The sequence below is a fragment of the Miniopterus natalensis genome, chromosome 13, assembly GCF_054644295.1.
Source record: "Miniopterus natalensis isolate mMinNat1 chromosome 13, mMinNat1.hap1, whole genome shotgun sequence".
NCBI lineage: Eukaryota > Metazoa > Chordata > Mammalia > Chiroptera > Miniopteridae > Miniopterus > Miniopterus natalensis.
Genome location: NC_142093.1, coordinates 14,557,579 through 14,575,906, shown reverse-complemented (window position 1 = coordinate 14,575,906; position 18,328 = coordinate 14,557,579). Strand labels below are relative to the sequence as shown.

Below are 18,328 nucleotides of genomic sequence, written 5' to 3'. Positions count from 1 at the left end.
TCCCTTGTTTTCTTTTGGAAATACAAAACCTTAATTTAAACATTACTTTTACTTAATAGGAGAATACATTAAGCAAATAAATTGAACATATTCTGGAGCTTAATGTCAACTCCCTGATATCTGTGACAAAAATTTGATAAAACTGTCCCTTTACTTCCTCTGGCTCAAATAGGTACCATTTAAAATTTAAGTATGAAACACTATATAATACTAATTCAAGATCTCTGATATAAACAGATTATCTAACATTTTTTACATACCTGTCACAGAATCTGATCTGGAATGCTCTTCACTGTCTGAATCCTCCAGTAAATCATCACTTAAAAGACAAAGTAAAAATATAATTTGAATTTCAAAAAATTGTATACATGAGAGAGGGGAGAAAAAAAGTACAATATTACAACAACCACTGCTTTATATCTGGAATATAAGCATCATAAGAACTATTAAAACTGGCTTAAATGATATATAAGTACTCTGAGATCATAACTGATTAACAATGCTGATAATATATCATCTTAAATCATTAAATAAATGTCTACCCGAAATAGGGTGTGGAAGACTCTAAAAATTTATAACAGAATTTGTGGGAATTTGAAGACTGTTAAGGTGTGACTAAGGATAGTTTGGCTAAATAAAAGGACAAAAGAGAGGCAGCTAATAAAATCAAGCACAAGCTTTTACTAGTAAAACTTTAATAATTATTGTATTACTAAATTCAATAAAGTTACCCTAAAACCAAACAGAAGAGTTGTATAAATATGTGAGTATATATGTACTCACACACACATGCATTTCTTTTTAGTTTTGTATTTGGTGTATTTGTTTTGGAAGAGCTGTTAAGAACTCCTTCACAAGCAGGAAAACTATTATAACACAGAAGTTAGGAGTTAAGACAATAATCTTTTGAAAATATTATTCTATGATAGAAAATTTCTCATACTATTATATGATAAAATCATAAGAGTAAAATCACTGAATGGTATACTTTTTAAAGGGTAAATTTCATGATATGTAATTATAACAAAACATTTAGAAACACACAGGTTAAAAAAAACTACACACACATTAAAAAACACACATAAATGTTAACATAACTAAATGACATGATAATGGGTACCATAAATTTCTCCAAATTATTAGTTATTTTCTAACTTTTCTACAATAAGCATGCATTACTTATGTAATAGCCACTGGATTTCCTAAAGCCTTTTACATGACACAAAACCTTCTACAAAAAAAAAAAAACATAAAAAATAAGATATTTGAATGTTTTAAATGTTTTAAAAACTTAACAAATTAATATTACAGGAGCACCTTAGCTTTGATATATCAATACTATAACCCTAACCCTAATCTAAGGTCACATGTTGGCCTGTGTATAATCTTAAAAGTATATCTTCATTCAATTTTTAATCCCCAAGATAAAATTTCTAATTAAAATTAGTGTTCAGAAAACATAATAATTTTACTATCTTCTATTAATTTTTCACTAACTTCTAAGAAAACCACAGAGACAAAACATGCTCACTAAGGTTAAATTTGGTCAGCTGTGGAGGTTCCCCCTGAAATGCAAGGGGTCCTGGCCCTACAGATGGCCCCCCAGCCCAGGGTTCCAGTTCTAGGAAGAGAAGTCCCATAACTTCTAGCTGTGAAAAACAGCAAGAATTATGGCTGAGACAGACGATTGCTGGAATTCCCAGTGATGAAAAGCCATGATTACTCTTATCCAGCAAAGCTATCATTTAGAACTGAAAGACAGATAAAGAACTTTCCAGCCCGGCCGGGCATGGCTCAACCTAGGATCCATGCAATAGTGGTTTGATTCCCGGTCAGGGCACATGCCCAGGTTGCGGGCTCCATCCCCAGTCCAGGGCGTGCAAGAGGCAGCCGATCAATGACTCTCTCATCATTGATGTTTCTATCTCTCCCTCTCCTTCCCTCTCTCCAAAATCAATAAAGACATATTTAGAAGAAAAAAAAACTTCCCAGACAAGAAAAATCTAAAGGAGTTCATCACCATGAACCCAATATTACAAGAAATATTAAAGGGTCTTCTTTAAGAAAAAGTAAAAAAGAATCAAAAGTATGAATAAAATATCAATAAATACATATCTATAAAAAATTATTTTAATTGTAAATAGATTAAGTGCTCCAAGCAAAAGACACAGGGTGACTGAATGGGTAACAAAACAAGGCCTTTACATATGCTGTCTATAAGAGACACACTTTAGATAGAAAGGCACACACAGACTGAGAGCAAAGGGATGGAAAAGGAGTTTTCACAAAATCTAAATAACAAAAAGCTGAGGTAGCAATACTTATACCACACAAAATAGACTTTAAAACAAAGAGATAAAACACAGCTCAGCAATTCTACTTCTGGGTATTTATCCAAAGAAACCCACATAGATCAAATAAAGCTACAGAAATCAGGAATCTGTCAGAAAAGCTGAATGGAAGAGAATCCAGCACAGAATTTTTAACAAAATGTTTCTATAGCAATAATTATCATGCCTAAACTCTGCTGGCTACTGATAAATTGTTTTAAATAATTAGGTCATCCTCCCTAGCCACAAGTTATGTCATTATTCAGGAGTATGTCTATAATTTGCAGTGCTACTGAAAAAAGGGGGAAACTAAAACCATTTGGTTCAATTGCCTTATGAAAAGATTTAGTAGAATGTGAAAGTACAAGTCTAATCCAAGGGTTTCATTTCGTTATTTAGACTACTTTCCAATGCAGCAATTATGTCCAATTAATTGGATATATTAATGTAGAAAATTAAGTACATTTTATAGACTATAGCATTTCTGAAAGAATCACACAGCTATTTCAGGTTTCCAACCAAACATTTATTCGCTAATCTGTGGACCTAATAATTTTTTTTGTCTCTTCAATTAGAATTAAGAAAATACACAATTTAGCCCAGCCAGGCATGGCTCAGCAGTTGAGCGTCGAACCAGGATCCAGGCGATCGGGGTTCAATTCCCGGTCAGGGCACATGCCCGGTTGCGGGCTAGATCCTCTGTTGGGGACATGCAGGAAGCAGCAGATCAATGACTCTCTCATCATTGATGTTTCTATCTCTCTCTCCCTCTCCTTTCCTCTCTATAAAATCAATAAATATATATATATATATAAAAAGAAAATATACGATTTAGGAAAAGAAAATACTTAACTTCTATAAATACCAATAAAACAAATTCACATACCTATCTCCTTCCAATTTTGGTATATCTGAGCAACTAGAGGAGTCTTCTAGCCACGCCAAAGTTGGTCTCCTTGATTCGACTGCTGAGCTTGGTTCTCCCGACAGAATAAGCTGTTGTACAATTGCTGGATCATATGCATTAATTTCAAACTTCAAGTGCACCTAAACAAATGAAAAGTCTAAGTTTATAACTGACTTTTTTTTAAACTACTAATCTGTTACTTCAAAATTAAAATATACCTTCATAAGTTTAGAAACGTCCCATATGCAGATCTTTCCTCGTTTCGTTGCAGCAGCTAGAAAATGGGGGCAGCTCCCCGATCCAAAGCAAGATATTCTGTCAGTTCCATCTGTACAAGGAAACTGTGCAGGACTTGTTGCGAGAGTGACTGACAATGGCACATTCTGTGTGTGCTCACCTTTCACAAAAGGGCAGTTTGGGGAATGTCTCTCGTGCTCAGACCTTTACATAAATTAAGAAAAAGTTTGTACATTAAAACAGAACAATGGTATCATCTTTTCTTTTTGAAAAAAACAGGTATTCCTTATTAAAAACACTCAAATACCAAATCATTCAATTTTATCAACATCACTCTAACACATTCAACCAGAGCTTTATAATAGCAGTTATTATATACTTTAATTCAATACAAATAGTCTCAGATGAAATGGAGGAATAAATGCGACAGTGTAAATTATGCTGTATTAACACACTGATAAAACTGTTTCAAGTTCTGATATTTCCTCACACTGGTTTCCTACATCTTTAAATGAGTAACTACTCTGTTTCAATGTAAAATTCTCATTTATGTACAGTACAGTAACAGTAGTTAATATTGTATTTTATATTTAAAGTTTGCAAAGAAGAACCATGGCCAGTGTGACTCCATTGGACATAGTCCCATGCACCAAAGGGTCACTGGTTTGATTCCCAGTCAGGGCACATACCCAGGTTTCAGGTTGGTTCCCCCAGCTGAGGCACGTACAGGAAGCAACCAATCAATGTTTCTCTCACATCGATGTTTTTCTCTCCCCTCTACCCCTCCTTTCCTCTCTCTAGAATCAATAAAAAACATTTCCTCAGGTAAGGATTAAAAAAATAAAATAAAATAAATTTTAAAAAAATTTTTAAACGTAAATCGTAAGACCCTCATCTGTAGGTTCCCCACTGACAGCCTGTCCTCAAGAGATCAATATTAAACAGCTGAAGTTAATCACGCTCTTTTCATTTATTTTATCATCATCTCCTGGTTTTCAGAGTCTGATGCTATTCTTTGGCACTTTCAAGTACAGATTTTAGGAAGTGAAAGACCTTAAAGATACTGTATGTCAAGTGATGTGAAAGAGTGCTACCTCACCCTCTCGGGACAAAGGCAAAAATATTGATGGCAGAAAGACATGAATATTATCATATCTAGATCAAAAAGTAAAATTTAAAAGTACAAAGTTTATAGAATTAATTTAGTCTGTTATGTCCAGAATAATCAAGACTCACCAAGGTTCATCAGTAGGTTCCCAACAAACAAGACATACACTACAAGTAAAACACATGGCTCTATCATCTCCAGATGAGGCAGGCTGCAAATTTATAAAGAAGACAGCCAAGGTTAATCAACATTAAAATAGCTTTGTAACAAAAATTCTTCTAAAAAAGTTAATAAATTCAGGTAAAATTCTATATTGAAAAAATGAAATTAGCCTCCACTATTAGGTTCCAGCAATACACTGAATCCCCAAATGTTTATAAATTTGCTGCTTTATTTGAAAAGTTGTGTTTCATCAGAAAATGGCAACTAAATCAAACATGGAAGCACACATGTAATCTCTAATTTAGCATTTACTGATTATATTACTAAAGTATTTGAAATACAGTTAAGACAGGAAATAGTCTAGCAGGTTTATTATTACAAACTGAATCCCATACAACCACACAAGAAAGGGCAAGTAAAAAGGAACTGCAAACTAGTGAACCTTAGTCATGTAATATTCTTCAAGACACATGGCACAACATGCTACATATATATATAAAATTATGTAACAAAACCTGAACTGAAACATACCTCTAAAAACAAGTAGTATTATTTCTGATCACTCACTCTAATTTGCAATTATTGTGTCTGCAGGTGCAAATTTATTATCTATTTTAGAAGATTAAAAATAGCCCCAACACAGGCAGAAGATTCCAGAAAACCTATGATTCGATCTCTTTGCAAAGATGGAATACAATAATAATTCAACAAGAAAAATATTAAGTCATCCCGTCACAGAGACTATTTTAGGAAATGACACCAAATAGGAAGATAAATTGTTAGGGAAAATGGTCCATATTTAACTCTTAATTTAAGAAAATAATTCAAGTGATTCTAATATTAGCCAGTCTCCAAATGATTCTAACTGAAAATCTGAAAAACGCTGAATAAAATATTCAAATATATATGATATTCTGATTTAATTTTAGTTAACATATTCTGAAACACTTCAAGATAACTAAGGAATAATCACCCTGCAGATTCTTAAGGGCAGTAACTTCAATGTACTTCAAAGTTTAGTTGAAATCTAAAATTAAATAAGCAAGCTTGATAAAAATTGACATATGTTAGATATCTTGTATTCTTTAGCAGGGGTAAAAACAGTGGCAAGCCAGTCTATACAGTACTCAGTTGGTGTTTATTTTAAACAGTATATTACCCATTTTTCTTAACTTCACTCTACTTTAGTTCAGTGAAGCTCTCCATAATGTCCTATTCTCATGTCTTTTTGTCACACTAATCCTTACAATGTACACCTGCCTCTTTTCCTACATAAAACTATGACTATTTTCCTTGACTAATTATTGCTCTTTCTGTGCAATGCTTAATCAATTTTTCAATACTTTATGGATTCAGGTTGCATTTTGCCACACACAATGTTGCTACTATAGTTATCTAGTATACAGGTAATTTATATCCCAAATAAAATTAGAATTTCAGTAGTAAATGTAATGTGTTGCTTTTATTAAATTACCCTAAGTAATTTCTCTATTATGAATGCAGAAGTCAAAAAGTGAAAATAAACACTCATCCAAAGAGAACACTTTTTAAAAAGTGTATCTGAAGAATACTGCCTACTTTCTGAAAGAAAATAGTTATGAAGCATTAACTCAGTTGTTAGTGATTTTTAACAATTTTTTTTTCTTTTCATACACAATACATGACATAGGAAATAGCCAGTCTAGATATTATGATCAAAGGTATAACAAGAACAAGAAAAACTCACATAAAGGCATACATACAAGTACACACCGAGGGTACACAAAATAAGTTTTGAAAAAGTTAAAAAAACAAACAAAACAAAAAAATGGTGTTTTTTTGATAATCCTTTTTACCTGATGATAAAATCCAGCTTGAGCCATGGGATCTGGTTGTGCCCATCTATAGCCTACATGAGGCCATGATGTAAATGTCTCCCGTCTGTTAGCTTCACTATACATTAATGACCTAAAAGTAAAAATACTTTATGTAACTGAAGTTAGACATCAAATGATAGTGACACTATTTCACACTAAAGAAAAAATTTTACTGGATTTTTAACAAAAATTGGGAATGGTCTAATGACCATGTTCAAATTCTTATTTTAAACTAAAAATGATCACTATAAGAAATTTCTCTTAAACAGGGTAGGAAAAAAGAAGCCTGATTAATGGTCACAAATGACAAACAATTCCAGGGGTAGATTTAATTAACCAATGTTGCATAATTATCAAGCAGAAAATACGAAATCTAAAAATGTAGAGGCAGAGAACTGTATGCTTTCATCATGTGCCAAGTTCTGTATAAGTGGACAAAATCACAACCAAAAGAAATAGTGGTTTTTATCTCAACCATACTGAGAAGGTATTTTCTAATTTAATATTTTTTAAGTAGAAGGTAGTTTTTTGTTCTTTCTCCAGAAAAATTCTTTTCCAGGAAAGTTGTACTCTCCACAGAATTATCAAAAAAGGAAATCGTCATATGTTTTCATATTAAAATATGTGAGTTCACCGAGCGTGAATCTGTAACATAGAGCGTTAGAGTATTTCTTTAAAGGATCATACCAAAATTAGAAAAAGTCCAAATGGCTTCAAGTAAGAAAGAACTGGTAGGCAAAGCTTACTCCTCCTAACACAAACAATAACTGATAATGGAAAGAAAGAAAAAAAAAAGAGAAAGTGGTAAAGGTCATCACAATGAGATCAGAAAAACAATTTTTCTTTAAATTAGTACATGACTTCCTATAATATTGCTAGTGATCTTAGGTTTAACTTATAGTTGTGTTCTGGTTTGGAAAAAAAAAAAAACAACACCATTGGGTTAGAAAAGCCTTTTCCTTTACAGGCTATAGATGTCAAGACTTGTGTCAGTCTTGGGAAACTGTCCCCTTAGTTACATTACCAAACAGAACAGCAATAACACCTAATCAAACCTAATTCAAACCTCCAACAGATCTAAGTTCATCAAGGTCCTCATAATGAAACAAACACAGACTACATCAAAATTAATGTTGATACATTTAACACCTCCAGAAACACTGAATATCCTGTCCAATCAACGCATTTCCTAAATTAAAATATTTACCACAGCTTGCACTGACTTCTTTAAAAATCCTGCTACTGTTTGCAATGAAAATAGCTCTGAGGTGTTTTATAATCTCAAGATAGTTATAGCTCTCAGACAAGAAACATTTAAGTACACATTTTCCCCCTCTCCAGATATTCCAAAGGATATTTTAAGGATAGCCACAGCACATTATCACCTAATAGCTATTCACATTAAAAATTAGTTTCTACATTTTGCCCAAAAGATAGAGATAACAATACTACTATGGAATATAAAAATTCTTTGCAAATTTTAATACAACTAGTAGGAGTATTATTTATATAATAAGATCACTTTTTTTTAAAAGGCAACTGGTTAAGCAAAGTTGCAGTTTACCAAGAGATAAACTACTAAATATTGCAAACTTAAGCCAGACTTAAGATAATAGAAGTTAAAAGTTAATTCATTCAGTAGTGCCTTTGCTAACATGAGCATGTACAATTTACAAATGTACTTCAGAAAAAAGCATAGGAAGTTATAATTCACATCAATGAAAATGTGAAAACATAAAATGCTACATGTGAAAGCAAATGTGAACTTAATCAAAACTGTTCAATTTAATATTTCAGTATAGCATTTTTAAACTTCATTTATCAGATTTATAAGAATCTTATAAATGTTATTTCAAATAACAAATCATTTATGTTTTTAAATGAATGCATTACTGGCTTTTTAATTAGTTTTAAACAAAGTAGAACCTCAGTAAATACTGAAGAAAATGATGGCTGAGGTATGATTTTTATAATACTCTTTAAGTAGAGGACAGGCAGCATAAAAATCTTACTTCAAAATTATCCTAATTAATTTTTTAAAAATATTTTCATTATTTTAAATAGAAAGTAATAGATAGCTTTTATACTTAAGATTCTGGTATGGGTTTTTTAGTTTATCAAAATTTATCTCAAAGGCCTTGGCAAGGTAGCTGAGTTGGTTAGAACATGGTCCCAATACACCAAGGTTATGGGTTTGACCCCGAGTCAGGGCACATACAAGAATCAACCAATGGCCCGGCCGGGCGTGGCTCAGCAGTTAAGCGTCGACCTAGGATCCAGGTGAGATCAGGGTTCGATTCCCAGTCAGGGCACATGCCCGGGTTGCGGGCTGCAGCTGATCAATGACTCTCTCATCACTGATGTCTCTATCTCTCTCCCTCTCCTTTCCTCTCTCTGAAATCAATCAAGATATATTAAAAAAAAAAAAAAAAAATCAACCAATGAATGCATAAATAAGAACAACAAATTGATGTTTCTCTCTCTCTCTCTCCCCCTTTTCTCTCTCTCTAAAATCAATTTTTAAAAATTTATCTCAGAGATCACAAAATTTCAATGAGAAAAATAATTCTTATACAGTGAATAATTATAGTATTTTTAAGTTTGAAAATATAGTTTTACGATCCCTTTAAATACCTTCCAGGTACCAAAACAAACAACAATTCAAGTGGCAGTTTACTTCACTTCAGCATTTTGATAGAAATGACAATGTGAATGGTTTTCAAAAACATTCTGAAAAATGTTTTAATCATCATCAAATTTACAGTTGCTCTTGGTTAATTTAAAAACTAATCAATTCAGTCTCAGTGTCATAACTCTTTATAAGCAAAGCTATACCTGTCCACAGAACGGCCTGGCCCCACTCCAAGTTCTGGACGTGCACTAGGTAAGAGGTAAGACAATCTGTCCATCACTGAGGACGCCACAGGTAAGGCAGCAACATTTTGATTTATTTTCTTGAGTTCATTCACAATGGCACTGGCAATGGACTTTAACACATGATGAGGAAGATGAAATGTAACTGTGGCCCACTGAAAGAAAATGGGGAGTGTAAGCAAAGGAAAATGTACTCAACAGTTTTAGCCAAAACCATAACATATACATTATAAAATAAAGAACTATTTATCAGTCTCAAGTCAGTTTACTCCAATAATTCACCAGTTAAAGCAGAAACTAGCAAAAAATGAAATCTCAATTAATCACCCTCAAAAACACAGTTTAGAACCAGATGGTAGCACACCTTCTCACATATCCCATCCACAATTAAGGATAACTAAAATCATCTGTAACTTTTAATATTCCTCCAGCACATATACAATGTTAAGCACAAACTAGGCACTCAAATATCTCCATTCATAAGAATATAGTTGTACAATTTATCACTACTGAGGTAGATGAGAAATTACTTTGGCTTAGCAGATTCTTATGCATTTATTGTTGTTGTCACCATAATCCAGCAAAAGTAACTAAAAAGCATAGATCTATAGTCACACAGACTTGGATTCTAAGCCCATTTTTACTATGGTACCCTGATCAAATTAACTTCAATCTCCTGCTTATGTGAAATGGGGAAAAACAAATACTTATTCATATAGTGTTCTCATGAGAATTCAAGTGAGAATTGGTACAGTGTTTTACAGAGTAGATATTTGATAAATGTTAGCCATAATTATTTAATATTAAAATAATTATTTAAAAGGTTAAACTGTTATGATAAGTAGTATTCCCCTAGAAGTCTATAAAGTAATTTCACCTTTATATCCTGTCCCTGCTCGCCTATGGTTCCCACTCTCTGAAATACACCCTAGGCAGCCTACTTAAATTATTACTTATTTATATAACTGGAAAAACTTGTGTCCAGAAATATGACTTGAATTGCTAAACAACAACAAAAAAAAACAAAGAGGAGGCCCTGACTGGGTAGTTTGGGTAGTTAGAGAGTCATCTCAATATGCCAAGGTTGCAGGTTCGGGCCCCACAACCAACGAATGCATAAATAACACATGAGTAAGTGGAACAAACTGATGTTTCTCTCTATATGTTTAATAAAAATTAATTGATTAAATTAAAATTAAAATTTTTAAAAGAGAGAATGAAAGCCTCTTTGTTTCTAGACCTAACCTGTTCATACATCCAGAGCCTCTTGGTTGAAAGGAGGGCTGAATCCCCTTGAGAAAGAATGCTACAACAATGTCTCAACTAATCAGTGTAAATTATAAGTCTCCCCCTCAAAAGCATCTGTGGGTATTCACTACAGTCACTGTACACTGGGGAACAGAAAACACTGTGATCTTTCAGGCATCACAAGACAGTAGCACAGCACTTCACTACACAGTGAGTGTAGTGAAGAATAGAAAATGTTGTGATCTTTCACAAATTACAAGATAGTAACACTGGACTGGCCTAAAACATCAGACAAATATCTATGCAATCAGAGCTATCCATCACGAAGTAGGTGTTACCTGACACACTGAACTGTAATACTGGGCACAAGACGATAAGTATCTTTCAAGTGGTTGTTTTTATGGTGTGTTTTTATTCATCCTCACCCATGGAAATTTTTCCATTGCTTTTCAGAGAGAGGAGAAGGGGGGGGAGGGGGAGATGTGAAAGAGACACATCAATTGGTTACCTCCCACACACACCCCAACCAGGGCCTGCCACCAAGGTACGTGCCCTTGACCGGAATCAAACCTGAGACCCTTCAGTCCAAGGGCCAATGCTCTAACCACTGAGCAAAACCGGATAGGGCTCAAGTGGTTTTTATGAGATCAGTCTTGAGAAAGCCCAAAAGGCAAGTTTTGGACAAGGTGAATAAGCAAGTAACTCAGACTTCTACAATACCTACTCTTGTCATAATGCCTCCTTCTCATTCCACATTGAACTCCTTATGATGAGGTAACTAAGGACGAAAACCCTTGGCTCTGATTTACAGATAGTTCTGCATGTTATGCTGGTACCACCCCAAAGTGGATGGCAGCAGCATCATAGCCCAATCAGGACAGTGGTGAAGGTAAATCTTCTCAGTAAGCAGAACTTCAACCAGTACATTTGACTGTTCTCTTTTCCTGAATTGAGAGTTAGAAATAAAGATCCTCACTGATTAATGGAGAGTACCTAATGTTTTGACTGGATGGTCAGGGATTTGTGCAGATCAGGACTAGAAGACTATTAACAAGGAAGTCAAGGGTAAAGGTCTACAGCTAGACCTATCAAAATAAAGAGTATGAAAATAACTGTGAAATACATGAATCCTCATCAAAAGGCATCCATTCCAGAGGAAATGGACAAATTATACACATTATAGGAATGTCACTCACCCTCTCTCCATAGCTAATCCAGTGCTTGCTCAATGGAGCTGTATGCAAAATGCCATCCCAAAAGAGATGGGGAGAGTATATACAAGCGCAATAATATGAACATCCCCTCACCAACACTAATCAGGCTACAGCTGTTGCTAATTGCCTAATCTGCAGATACCAAAACTGAGCCACCAATATGACACCATTTTCCAGGGGGAACAGCCAGCTATCTGATTGAAGGTTGATTATATTTCAGTTCCTTCCATCAAGGTCTGGGCAGCAATTTGTCTTCATTGTAACAGGTATGTATTCTGGATATGTATTTACCTGTTCCACCCACAATGCTTCTGTCATATTACTTCATTGCCTGTGGACTAAGAGAATGACTTATGCACCATCATGGTTTTCCACACAACTCTTTGCTTCTGACCAAGAAAGCACTTCAAAGGAAAGAAAAAAGCTACAACAGGCTCCTACCCATATAATTGACTGGTCTAACAGTGGTATCATCCAGAAGGAGCTGGAGTGACAAAAAAGTGTAATACCCTACTAAAGACTCATTTTCAGTACTAGTTGGGAGAGATGCCTGAAAGTTTGGAGTTCTACCTTACAGGATTATGCTTTAAATAAAAAATTATGATACAGTTTCTCCTAAGCAGGGTCAGTATTATACTTAATAACCCATTCTCAAACTTTGTTTTACACTTTATGCTTTGAAGATCTTATGTCCCAAGGGAAGAAGGTTCCACCAAGGTACAACAATGGTTCCACTGAATTACGTGATAATACTGCTAACCAGCATCAGGAAGAAAGGAAGTTATTCTACTGGTTGGTATGATTAAAACCAGCAAAGGAAATTGGATTGGTGCTAAATAACAGGGGTAAGGAGAACTTAATTAGAATCCAGGAGATTCTTTAGGATGCCTCTAAGTCCTTCTAGGTCTAATAGTAAAAGTGAATGGATGACTACAACTTAAACACAGCACCACTGAGGATTTGGATCCTGCAAGAGGAGACTTGTGTCACTCCATCATATAAAGACAACTGACCAGTTGCAGTGCTGGCTCAAGACAAAGAGAAGATGGAATAGGTAGTAGGAGGAGGAGGTTATAAATGTAAAGTATATCCTCTTCATTAAAAAATTGAGGGATAGAGCAGCTATGCGTATTTTTCTTCCCTTATTACACATTTGATGGGTAAATGGATGGATGAGTTAGATAGATACAGACACAAAAATATAGACAAATATATGTAGACTTATTATTTTATGTAGGAATTTTTAGTTATAGCTAACTTAGTCTGGGTAGCAGAACTCTATTACTTAAACAGTTGAGACTGTAACTAAATTTTAGGAGTAGTTAATATCTAAGGATGAATAAAATATCTGTTGGAAGCTTGTTTCTCTTTAAGGGGAATAGGGAAAGAGATTCTTCATTTGTAAAAAGAAACAATGCCTCTTGTTAAGTAAAAGCATATTTTTGTTCTATGAAAGTTCACATACATATAGATAATGTGTACGGAAATGCTGAGTAGGCAAAGGGTAGGCTATGCCTGTTATTAAACTACTGTCTCTAAGCGCCAGGCCTACCCTTTAGTTCTCTGTCATACTGGGGCTGGGAATCTACAAACTCTGTTTCTTCTTTGCCAACCAGTTTCTGGCTGATGGGTTCTCACAAAAGGAACACAGGATGGAAACTGGAAAGCATAAGGGGAGGAAAACTTGCTCCTTGCTACTACTTGTCATTGCTATCAGGATTGTTTCAACAAAGAACCTGATGGCAGCAGCTGATTCTTCCAGCAGTTTTTTGTTATTTTCTTAGCATTCCCAGAACTAGTCTCATAGAGCTCCTTCAGAGGTACTAACATCAGCGAAGGGACACCTCTCTTCAACTAGGAGTCTCAATTTCACAAGCTACAAGTTCCACAGGCACCAGATGGGCAGCAGCTCCTCTTCAGAAATCTGGGTCCTGGGACCACAGGGTCCTTTCTCTAAGTTTGTAGGGTCTGACAAACTTAACTTCTTGTTCCCCCCAGACCCAGGTGAGAGCTGCTTCCTGTAGCTACCATCTGTGTGTCACCTCAGCCAGCATTTCTTGTTCACTTTTTCAGTTCTCAAACACATGTTAAATCAATTCTTTACAATAAATTATCTGTTGGAATGCAGAGTATGGTTTCTGTTTTACTAAATAAAAAGTCCTATCAATGGAATAAGGGTTAATAAAATTATTGTAAATCTACAGAAAATTCAATATAAACATTAGAAAAAATGCAGCTAATCTATGAGGATTTATATGAAAAGATACTAAAGATACATTCTTAAATTTAAAAAAACAAGGTATAAGCTATAGTCGGAATGTTTGTGTCCCCTCTATCCCCAAAATTCACCCGTTAAAAGCCTAACCCCCAAAGATGATATTAGTAGGTAGGGCCTTTGATCCCTCATGAATGGGATTAATGTCTTTACAAAAAAAGGCTCCAGAAAGATCTCTTGCCCTTTCCACCATGTGAGGACACAATGAGAGGGCACCAGCTATGAACCAGGAAGAAGGACTTCACCAGAAGGCAACCATGCTGATTTCTTCGCCTTGAACTTCCCTGCATCCATAACTGTGCGCAACAAGTTTCTGCTACAGCAGTCCAAACAAACTAAGACAGTATATCACAGTATTCTCATATAATACTTGAGGCGAAAAACTTATAAATGCAAATTTTATTTTTCAGAAAATGGGTTTTACCTTCTGCATTATATCCTTCAGTACAGAAATTTTATAGGTAGTATAAAATTATAACTTAGAAAAGATCTTAAAAGAAAAATGCAAAAGAAATTAACAAAATATATCCAAGGATTTAATTCAAAGCACCATCTCCCACAGACATCCTAGTCATGCAAAAAAAAAAAAAAAAAAAAAAAAATATATATATATATATATACACACACACACACACATATACATATAGATATATTTTTTTCATTTCAAAGAAAGCCCAAAATGGTCCCATTTCCTAAGACATATTCCATTTCTCACCAAGGCTCATAATCTGACAAGGTCTCTTCCATCAGAACTCTCAACCAATCAAGCACAGAAGCTTTGGGAACAAAGGAAGCAAAACAGTTCACACAAACTGAAGTCAAACTTAAGCAAAAATAGTTTCAACTTTGAGATGACTTATAAGCACGTTTTTTAAAGCAGAGAGGAAATGTGCAGCTGAACTATTTCAGAGCAGGTGGAGAGAGGGAAGAGGACAGGGGGTGGGCACACGGAGGTGTTTCCCACTGTAGCCCAACAAGGCATTGTTTACTTTCTTACCTTAGCAACTTTGTGGTTTGCTGCAGTCTCGTGAGATGTATTTTTTAAACCATCTTTAAGCTGTGTGATGAACAAATCATAACCCTCCGTACTAGAAATATCTACCTTTTCTAAACATGCTGATAACAGCTGCTGTGCCTAAATGAAAAAGATGATTACAGAAAATTAAACAACAAAAAAATGTTAAATTCAGATCCTCATTCAAATAATTTAATTTGTAATGATTCTGACAGTTACTATACTAAAGCTTGCCTACTTTTACTTTTCTTAACAAATTTAATGATTTAAAGGACTACTACAAAATTAAATTACATAAAGCAGTGTATTCAGTGTATTACCACACAGTAAAAATTTCGATAGAAGCTATTATAAACCAAAACAAGATTAAAAAAAATAATAATAATAATAAATTGGACAAGCTGAAACCATGAACAAAAATAGAGGTGAAATTTTATTTTATTTTAAAACATATCTTTATTGATTTCAGAGAGAGGAAAGGAGGGGGAGAGAGAGAGAGACAGAAACATCAATGATAAGAGAGTCATTGATCAGCTGCCTAGCCCACAACCCGGGCATGTGCCTTGACCAGGAATTGAACCCCGATCTCCTGGATCCCAGGTCGATGCTCAACAGCTGAGCCACGCCCGGCCAGGCAAGGTGAAATTTTAAAGACATGAATGTATAGTCCTTCAATGAACTTTAAATACTCAAACTATGTAAAACCACACAAGAAGGCATTCATTCACTAGGTCGGCAGGTAATATACAAAAAGCCCTTTGCATTGTTGCCCATATATTCCATATAAACTACCTTAACAGAAATATATGGTTGATATATGAAAAAGAATACATCCGCATTAATCCAACCAAACGTAAGACCCCGTACTTCAGGCAAGAGAGTGACACACTAATGTGGTATAGTAAAGGATGCCTGGGATGTTGGATGGTCTACAAACAATATATTATGTGAATAAGAGTTGTAATTATTTAGGTAAAAAGAGAGAAATCCAGCAATGAATGGTAAGAATCAGCAAGGTCATGGAAGTGGTAGAAGACAGCTAAATACCTAGCATTTCAGTCAGTGTAATAGGAAAAATACTGACTTGGGGGTCTATCTCATATAAATGTTCAAATGTTTTATTGTGACTCTGTAGTCTTTTTAACAAAAAATTTGAACAATGATACCATCTTTCTTCCATTGTAAATATATAAATCCTTTATTAAGGCATCAGCTTTATTAAGATATCACTTGATCTACAAACTCCTTAAATCAGAAGAGGAGCCCGGCTGGGCGTGGCTCAGCGGTTGAGCATCACCTAGAATCCAGGAAATGGAGGTTTGATTCCCAGTTAGGGCACATGCCTGGGTTGCGGGCTCCATCCCCAGTTGGGGGCCTGCAAGAGGCAGCTGTTCAATGACTCTCTCATCATTGGTGTTTCTCTCTCTCTCCCTCTCCCTTCCTCTCTCTGAAATCAATAAAGATATATTAACAAAACAAAAACAAAAAAAAGAGGAAATCTGTTCAAAACAAGCAGAACTGTTTAATTCTCTGTTTAAAGATCTTAGGCATGCCCCAAAACCAGATATTCTAATAACAAAAAGATGGCTACTCTGTTTTCAGTACTCTAACTTCCAAGCACATGATTTTAATATTAACACATAATAGAAGACTGTGCTATGACACTAAATGTAAAAGCTAAGTGGATATGTATCAATATCTTTTTTTTAAATGCCTTCTAGAGAGAATAAAAACATCTAAACTGCACATTGGTACTTTTCATGTCCAAAATAGAAAGTACACTACATTGATTTTATCAATTAACCATATAAATCTCCAAATGCAAAACAATAATCAACAACTTGGTATGAAGACAGAAATAATATCTCACTTTTTTAGGGAGCACATTATAATCTTTTATATTCTATTTAAGATTATTTAAATTCCAAAATTTTTAAAAATGTATTTTCAAATTACATATGAACATAAGTGCACACAAAAAATTTTAAGTTGGATACTCTTACAAATTAAGTAATGAATATGTAACACTACAGAAAAATGCATATAGCTAAAATTTTAAACTGGGATTGACTAGAATTGTTAAGCGATATAATACATAGCAAAGATTACTGGTTGTCCACTAATATGTATGCTCCCCTTTTCTAACACTTAAAAAAAAACCAAAAAAACCTACATCTTTCCCAATCTTCTCAGTCTGATGTGGTCATGTGACTAAATTCTGGCCAAAGGGGTAAATGTGAAAAGGACATATGTAAGAGAGTTTGTGAAAGGAACAAGAAGGAATGAAGGAGAAAGAGACAGAGAGGGAGGAGGGAGAGACAGAAACAGGGCATGTGGGAGAAAGAAAAGGGAAAGTGGGAAGGTCATGTCACAATGTGCTCCCCTGGCCTTTGCCCTCCCTGTCCCTATGAATGGGAAATAATGAGACTTGGAGCAGTTGTCTTAGATTCACAAGATGGAAGCTATAAGTACTGAGGTAAACAAAGTTGCCCCTACATTTAGCCCTGCACTGTTACTGGAAAGAAACTATCCTGTTTAAGCCATTGTATTTTGGGGTCCCTGTTACAGTGTTTTAACCTATACAGTTCACACTTAAATACCACTTCAACAAGCATCAATTATGCATAGGAAAGACAAGTACTTAAATAAAGTTGAGATCAATAAGTTAAGTCTTTGTTCTTATCAGGATATATATATATCCTTCAAGGGCAACCTAATTTCATTAATAGGTCTGAGGTCATATTAAGTAGAAAAGTACACTGGTATTTTAACTTACCTCTGTAACAGGTAATTCAAGCTGAACCACATCATCCTGCTTTGAAACTGGAGTTTGCAGAGCAGTGTCTAACAACAAGATTCCATTGAGGTCCTTCCTACACCCTACTGCATAGTCATCCACAAATATAACTTTATCCACGGCAGAAATATACTGACATTTCACCTGTCCACCTGGTTTAGCTGTTAAAAGAACAAAAATTGAACACAAGATTTTAAGACCAATAGTCCAAGATAAATGTTTACATGGCAACTAAATACAATACAGAATCCTGGACTAGAAAAAAAATTGCTCTAAGGACATTATAAGAACTGATTAGATTTAAA

General features: G+C 34.6%; 1 protein-coding gene across 11 annotated transcripts in view; it reads right to left on the bottom strand.

Moving 5' to 3' along the window:
- Nucleotides 1–18,328, bottom strand: part of BIRC6 (baculoviral IAP repeat containing 6) — a 152,841-nt gene that overhangs the window by 119,357 nt on the left and 15,156 nt on the right. For all 11 annotated transcript variants that reach the window (XM_087823450.1, XM_016218957.2, XM_087823455.1 and 8 more), the window contains exons 2-9: nucleotides 18,003–18,184; nucleotides 15,209–15,346; nucleotides 9,436–9,629; nucleotides 6,580–6,691; nucleotides 4,711–4,793; nucleotides 3,456–3,678; nucleotides 3,217–3,377; nucleotides 261–319 (exon numbers count right to left, since the gene is read on the bottom strand). In XM_087823450.1, coding sequence (XP_087679576.1) covers nucleotides 261–319; nucleotides 3,217–3,377; nucleotides 3,456–3,678; nucleotides 4,711–4,793; nucleotides 6,580–6,691; nucleotides 9,436–9,629; nucleotides 15,209–15,346; nucleotides 18,003–18,184 — 1,152 coding nt within the window. The remainder of the gene's footprint in view (nucleotides 1–260; nucleotides 320–3,216; nucleotides 3,378–3,455; nucleotides 3,679–4,710; nucleotides 4,794–6,579; nucleotides 6,692–9,435; nucleotides 9,630–15,208; nucleotides 15,347–18,002; nucleotides 18,185–18,328) is intronic.